Source organism: Oncorhynchus nerka, linkage group LG24 (assembly GCF_034236695.1).
Source record: "Oncorhynchus nerka isolate Pitt River linkage group LG24, Oner_Uvic_2.0, whole genome shotgun sequence".
Lineage (NCBI taxonomy): Eukaryota > Metazoa > Chordata > Actinopteri > Salmoniformes > Salmonidae > Oncorhynchus > Oncorhynchus nerka.
The window spans coordinates 19,413,721-19,421,106 of NC_088419.1; the positions used below are offsets into that span (position 1 = coordinate 19,413,721).

Genomic DNA, 7,386 nt, shown 5'->3' on the forward strand with positions numbered 1-7,386 from the left:
TGTAACAAAGCTTTTGATTGGATCATATTGACTTGTGAACTTCAGGTCAAATTGTCCTGTTCGATACATACAAATCCAAATAGAACCCGGACATTTCTTACAAATATAAGTATGCCGTTTTAGATTAAAATAGCTAATATTGTTCTGAAGTTTTACTGAGTATAGACATCACAAGGATTTTCTTTCAACAGGCAGTTACCGTACATTGTTCTTCCAGGTCCTGTCGTATTTCTACATGCCGCTGTCAGCATGGCCACGAAAGCAAAAGAACGTAAGGCGGCAGTAGCCAAAACAAATTATGTTCATGTGAAGGACGAGTTTGAAAATGACAACGATGAAGAAGAGGATGACGAAAAAGAAAACATGTATGGTGATAGTCGTCAACCGGACGACGAATTTAATTTGGACGAGGTTTTGCGTTTGGGTGGAACCCGAGTAAGTATCTGAGGCTAGCAAGCCAACTAACGTTACAAAATTAACCTCCTGCTAACCTTCGCAGTAAACCACAACTGCGACTTCTAAATCAAATCTAATTTGATTGGTCACTTACACATGGTTAGCAGATGTTATTGCGAGTGTAGCGAAATGCTTATGCTTCTAAATCCGACAGTGCAGTAGTATCTAACAGGTTATATCTAACAATTCCACAACAAAACCTAAAATCTAACAAATTCCACAACAAAACGTAATACACACAATCTAGTAAAGGTATGGGATGAGAATATATAAGTATAAAATAAGGGTGAGGGATAATAAGGGTTAAATTTGGTTTAAATAATGCAAAAACAAAGTTTTGGAGAAGAAAGTAAAAGTGCAATATGTGCCATGTAAGAAAGCTAACTTTTAAGTTCCTTGCTCAGAACATGAGAACATATGAAAGCTGGTGGTTCCTTTTAACATGAGTCTTCAATATTCCCAGGTAAGAAGTTTGAGGTTGTAGTTATTATAGGAATTCTAGGACAATTTCTCTCTACCATTTATATTTCATATACCTTTGACTATTGGATGTTCTTATAGGCACTTTAGTGTTGCCAGTGTAACAGTAGCTTCCGTCCCTCTCCTCACCACTACCTGGGCTCGAACCAGGAACACATCGACAACAGCCACTCTCGAAGCAGCCATTACCATGCAGAGCAAGGGGACCAACTACTCCAAGTCTCACAGCGAGTGATGTTTGAAACGCTATTAGCGCGCACCCTGCTAACTAGCTAGCCATTTCACATCACATCGTTACACCAGCCTAATCTTGGGAGTTGGTGGGCTTGAAGTCATAAACAGCGCAATGCTTGAAGCACAGCAAAGAGCTACTAGCAAAACGCACGAAAGTGCTGTTTGAATGAATGCTTACGAGCCTGCTGGTGCCTACCATCGCTCAGTCAGACTGCTCTATCAAATCATAGACTTAATTATAACATAACACACACAAATACTAGCCTTAGGTCATTAATATGGTCGAATCCGGAAACTATCATCTCGAAAACAAGACATTTATTCTTTCAGTGAAATACGGAACCGTTGCTTATTTCGTCTAATGGGTGGCATCCATAAGTCTAAATATTCCTGTTACATTGCACAACCTTCAATGTTATGTCATAATTACGTAAAATTCTGGCAAATTAGGCGGCCCAAAATGTTGCATATACCCTGACTCTGCGTGCAATGAACACAAGAGAAGTGACACAATTTCACCTGGTTAATATTGCTGCTAACCTGGATTATTTTAGCTAAATATGCAGGTTTAAAAATATATACTTCTGTGTAAGAAAGGCATTGATGTTTATGGTTAGGTACACATTGGAGCAAGGACAGTCCTTTTTCACGAATACGCACCGCATCGATTACGCACACAGGACACGCTAGATAAAATAGTAATATCATCAACCATGTGTAGTTAACTAGTGATTATGATTGATGGTTTTTTATAAAATAAGTTTAATGCTAGCTAGCAACTTACCTTGGCTTACTGATTCAGACCTGGATGATGACTTGGCTGGTGATCTGGATGAGGTGTCCCTAGGCAGTTTGGATGAGGAGGACTTTGGAGATGAACTTGGGGGGAGGGAGGGGCCTTCATGGACAGCATTGGAGAGGATGATGAGGAAGGTATTATTTCTCTCCTTCCTCCCAAAGTGTGCACTTGCTCACTTCCCTTCACTATTTTGAAATGAAATGACTGGTTTAACAATATGGTAGCAAATCCCACTAACCTATACCTCCACTACAGGTTCACACTTGACTCTAATTTGTCTTTTAGTTCCAGAACTTGATGATAACACTGGTAAGCAGATTGAATTAACTTAAAAATACATTTCAAAAGGGCATCCTTAATTGTGAATGTTATTAATGTATAAAAAGGTTGATTCTTATAAAATACATTGGCTTCCCTTCAAGATTCAGATGAGATGGAGGTTCCACACACAAGGCCAGGTTCTAAAAAGAGGAAGGCATCAGAGGATCTTGACTTCAGTGGTTGTTTAGGTTAGTAACTGGGCCTCTGTTTGTACTGTTCAACTGCTCCGAATCTCATTCAGGAGTGTAGAATCTTATCTGACATGTTCATTCTGTCATTGTAGGTTCCAAACCAGGGAAGAAAAGGAAAGGAAAGGAGGAAACAGCCATGTTGGCATCTGCTGAAGAGGTGAGATGATCACGCATGTCATATTTCTCAATGTTAAGTTGGTGTGCTGATGTCTATCCGTTTGTTGAAGAGTTAGTTTATTGTATGAAACTAAATGTTTTTCTGTTTTTTTACAGTTTGTGTATATGTTGGATGAAAATGCTGGTTCTAAGTTTGACAACATTGGCATGAATGCTATGTCCAACAAAGACAAAGCAGGTAAACCTTGGCTTCAATACAGTCAGTCAACCTATTGAATATATCCTTGTCCTATTGTGTACCACAGTTAGTGCCACCTAACAGGAAAAAAAACAGACCCGGGCCAATTCATATAAATGACTTTATTTAGTTGGCTAGATACTAGCGGAAAACCACAGTATATCCCCCATGGAGAGAGTCAGTATCTTCACAGCAGTTTAGAGCATACTAGGGAAGCACATTTCGGGCAATTTTGTTGCCGATTAACCAACCCTCATTAACTGGTCAACAAACTGTTCAATTTTTCTAGACAGTAAAATGACGTGACCAATAGAAAATACTATGCATGCATACAAGAAACGGACGTGTTTCATTAAGCGCTTAATGAAAACATGCAACAATAGCAAGTCTATCGTCTTAAAGTCAAAAGGCTATAGCCTATTATTGACCATGCACCTGTTGTAATGAAGCAGATCATTAAAATGTGATTTTCAGACATTTGTCGGAAAATAGCGCTCTAAACAGCACAAGTCTATTGCAAGGGGTTCCATATGAAACTCTCCTTTAAGAAACTTACAGGGGGAATCTAATAGCAACAACTAGGATGGGCTGCTAATATGACTCGGATTGTGCCTTTGGCTTCTGGACAATGACAGAAAGTTGATATGAAACCAATAGAACAGAAATTCTGGGTAATTCTATAAAATAATTGCCTTCACATTTCTAAGGTTAGAATTTGGCTAGGCTACTTTGAAGGTGAGACCTTCCTCATTATTTGAAGTAAAAGTTGTGGGTTTCAAACAATTACTGCCTCAAGCTCACATGTAAAGTAATGAGTGACATGATAGCCTATGCACTTTAATAAGAAATAAACCTGGCAGCTCTTTTTAATCGTGGCCATCAAAACCATTAACACACGATTGCATTTAGAATTATTTGCTGCACATACAAAAGCATGTTTCACTCCAGTACTAGCTTTGAGGACCTGCTCTTGCACTGTCTGACAGCTGATGGGTCATTCCGATCCTCAAACTAGGGTGTGTGTGTGTGATAAATAAGATGCATGACGACTAATAAAAATACACACGCGCCAATTGAATTCCACCAAATAATACAGGTTAACCTATAGATTGATGAGCATGACCGGTCAAATGTATTTTCAGTGGCTAACCGATTAACCGTCAACCCCCTATAGCACACCCAGTCATACTCTAGTAGTCCTTTTAACGTTGCACAGAATAGGCTATTCTCTCAAGCATGATGGCTCTAAAGCAGTGGTTCTCCATCCTGGTCCTGGGGACCCAAAAGGGGTGCACATTTTAGTTTTTGCCTTAGCGCTACACACCTGATTCAAATCATCAGGCTTTGATTCCGGTGTGTAGTGCGAGGGCAAAACCAAATGTTTTTGGGTCCCCAGGACCAGGATGGAGAACCACTGATCTAAAGGTAACCCTAAGACGATAACCACCAGGCACATTTCATATGGAGCAGGTTGTTGAATACAGATGATGACCTAACTTTAGTAGAGGATGCAGTCTGGTTTTTGCTCATTGCTCTTCTGTCTTATCTTCCTCCAGGTGTCAGGCAGCTCAAGTGGGAAGCCCAGAGAGACGACTGGGTCCGTGGCAGAGACATCAAGACCCTACTGAAGAAGAAGGCCATGTTTAACAAGAAGAAACAGTTTGGCAAACCAAGGGCTGGCAAAAAAACTATCAAGAAGAACTAATACTTTCTGGACCTAAGATTACTTATGTTTGTGTTCACACACCTCTATTCCTTCTTGGACCAATCTTCAAGGTCTTTCTCTCGAATCCCATAAACCCCAGCATATTCGTTGGACTTGTAATAAACTGGAAAGAGAGTGATAGTCTCTCAGCATTCAACACATTTAATCACATGATGGTTCAGTGGGCAGCATGTCCACTGTAGCAAAATGTTTTGCAACTGTTTCCACTAATGAATACACCGGTGTATTGCCTCAATCTAACCCTGTTGCCAGTTCCAGGTTGTACTGCCAATCATTGGAGAAACGACTAAATACCTGTGAAATTATGTATTCTCTGTATAGCTATTTTAACTCTATTGTATTTTGTATAGGTTTATACAAGAAATACAAAATAAAAACAGTATACTAGGAGATGGTTTGCAGTAATTGTAACTGGGGGGGAAAGTGTAATAATATCGGCTGATTTCAATTGCTGTCCAGCTTGGAATTGAGGACCAATTCCTCCAGTTTGTGTGTGTTTTGAACTGTCTACAGCCCTTACCTTCCAGGACAGAGGGAAGCATGTTGTTCATTCTGTTCCTGAAATCTAAAAACAAAAACAGAAAATGTTGTTACAAAGGTGTACATAGCCCAAGGTAGAGTCAATGACGTCCTTTCTATATAAAATGTAAATGATACCTTGACTTGTGTTCATCCTGTAAAAAAGACCATAAGCACCTAGCACACCTGCAACTTCAAGTAGTACTACTCCTTTGAACAGTCTCCTTGCTAACGGTGCTAATGGTTTGGGGGCCATCTAGGAAAGACGGAGGCTTGGGTAAGGTTCACTTTCAATGGAGTCCGCAATGCATTCAATCTAAATTCGCAGACAGCTATTCATTTCAGCAGAGAAGGCAAGTACGCACAGACAACTCAGACCTTTTAGTACAAATATCATAAAACATTAAACGCATGATGTATTACAAATTAACTATGTTATATTGGTATATGATACCAACCTACCTCACATGCCCTTGTATAATTTTACTTCCTGAGTGCAGTACGGAAACACAGGTGAGACATTCAGGGCGGTATGAAAAGCATTTCTCCTAGCACTGCTCCCTGGTACTGCGAGAACTCACCACAAGGGGTCACTGTCCTCAAGATAACAGGCAGGGATAATACATCTGTTTAATTTGGTTCTTAAAATTAACATGAATGGTTGGGTTGGTTCAATTCAATATACACAGAAAATACTTATGTAATATTTAGTCTATTCTTCTTTCACAAGAAAGGTGAGAGACGACCTACAGGCAGCTGCACTCACAGATAGATTAATCTATATGCTTCTAAATATGAATGCCTTATGCTTTTATTATGTCTGTTTAGTATTATGCACTCTTAAATTAAATGTTGGTCCCACTTCAAACCAAGTACAACTTATAAAGAAAGGCTTTTATATAGCATACATGAAGCCTTTATTAGCACTACATAAATGCTTCACAAATCATCTGGAAGCTTATGTCAAACTCTATAAATGGTGTATAAAGAGTGACATTAAATCAAATCAAATCACATTTATTTATATAGCCCTTCGTACATCAGCTGATATCTCAAAGTGCTGTACAGAAACCCAGCCTAAAACCCCAAACAGCAAGCAATGCAGGTGTAGAAGCACGGTGGCTAGGAAAAACTCCCTAGAAAGGCCAAAACATAGGAAGAAACCTAGAGAGGAACCAGGCTATGTGGGGTGGCCAGTCCTCTTCTGGCTGTGCTGGGTGGAGATTATAACAGAACATGGCCAAGATGTTCAAATGTTCATAAATGACCAGCATGGTCCAATAATAACAAGGCAGAACAGTTGAAACTGGAGCAGCAGCACGGCCAGGTGGACTGGGGACAGCAAGGAGTCATCATGTCAGGTAGTCCTGAGGCATGGTCAGAACAGCTTCATGGTCAGAACAGCTTCATTACATTTCCACTGTAGGATCAATTGCCAAATGTGACATAATACACTATGTACATGTAACTGCCAAAATAAAGGGAACACTTCAGTAAATGTTGTACAAAGTGTATTGAAAGCAGGTACTTCCACACAGGTGTGGTTTCTAATTAAGCAATTAACATCCCATCATGCTTAGAGTCATGTATAAAAATGCCCAGTTTTCCCATTATTTTGGCTACCATGCATGGCTAGAAAAAGAGATTTCAGTAAGTTATTGAAAGAGCGGTCTCATAGGAACAAATGGGGTTTAAAGGGTGTGTGTGTCTCAGTCACTAGATCTCAGACCAATTGAACACTTATTGGTGATTCTGAAGCGGCACGTGAGACAGCGTTTTCCACCACCATCAACAAAACACCAAATTAAAGAATTTCAAATTGTTTCACATCCCTCCGATAGAGTTCCAGACGCTTGTAGAATCTATGCCAAGGTGCATTGAAGCTGTTCTGTCTCATGGTGGCCCAACGCCCAATTAAGACACTTTATGTTGGTGTTTCCTTTATTTTGGCAGTTATCTGTACATAGTGCATTATGTCACATTTGACAATGACATATGCTTATAGATTATTTGTGACGCAGTTCTGTCGTGCTTATGAAGCCTTTATGTATGCTATATAAAGCCTTTATAAATTGTATTTTGTTTAAAGTGGGACCAAAATGTTTAGAAGGCAATCTATAATCATACGGTCAAAGAATGCTTTGGTCTTGCTCATGTAGACAATATCAGCATATAGACCGGTTGACCACCATTGAATAGGGCAGTTGTTAGTTATCTTTGACTTGACTTTGTCTGCAGGTGAATCCTCCTCAGGACAAAAATGCAACCTGTTTTATAGACCAGTGGTCATGGGAATTGTATTTAA

The 7,386-nt window shown here is 39.6% G+C and overlaps 1 protein-coding gene and 1 non-coding gene across 5 annotated transcripts; one reads left to right on the forward strand and one right to left on the reverse strand.

Moving 5' to 3' along the window:
- The first annotated feature begins 43 nt into the window (after positions 1 to 43).
- LOC115122898 (CCAAT/enhancer-binding protein zeta-like) lies at positions 44 to 4,952 on the forward strand. 4 transcript variants are annotated; one of them, XM_065008690.1, is made up of 7 exons: positions 44 to 435; positions 1,973 to 2,103; positions 2,225 to 2,278; positions 2,392 to 2,478; positions 2,574 to 2,638; positions 2,755 to 2,836; positions 4,393 to 4,952. In XM_065008690.1, the coding sequence occupies exons 2-7, from the start codon at positions 2,073 to 2,075 to the stop codon at positions 4,539 to 4,541; spliced, it is 468 nt and encodes a 155-aa protein (XP_064864762.1). In that variant the 5' UTR covers positions 44 to 435; positions 1,973 to 2,072; the 3' UTR covers positions 4,542 to 4,952. The 4 variants fall into 4 exon arrangements, with proteins under 4 accessions (XP_064864762.1, XP_064864761.1, XP_029508026.1 ...); XM_065008689.1 differs by having other exon boundaries at positions 44 to 2,103; XM_029652166.2 differs by having other exon boundaries at positions 45 to 2,103; positions 2,255 to 2,278.
- On the reverse strand, positions 4,624 to 5,340 carry LOC115122899 (uncharacterized). Its single transcript, XR_010460852.1, has 3 exons — positions 5,259 to 5,340; positions 5,083 to 5,127; positions 4,624 to 4,665 (listed from the first exon to the last, which is right to left on the reverse strand). It is a non-coding gene; the product is annotated as an uncharacterized LOC115122899 (transcript).
- Positions 5,341 to 7,386: the final 2,046 nt, after the last annotated feature.

Excerpts from the sequence above, each read along its gene's own strand:
- LOC115122898 (XM_065008689.1), top strand. The coding sequence starts at position 2,073 with ATGGACAGCATTGGAGAGGATGATGAGGAAG. Across the intron at positions 2,279-2,391 it reads AGAACTTGATGATAACACTG|ATTCAGATGAGATGGAGGTT; the intron begins GTAAGCAGATTG and ends CTTCCCTTCAAG. Across the intron at positions 2,837-4,392 it reads GTCCAACAAAGACAAAGCAG|GTGTCAGGCAGCTCAAGTGG; the intron begins GTAAACCTTGGC and ends ATCTTCCTCCAG.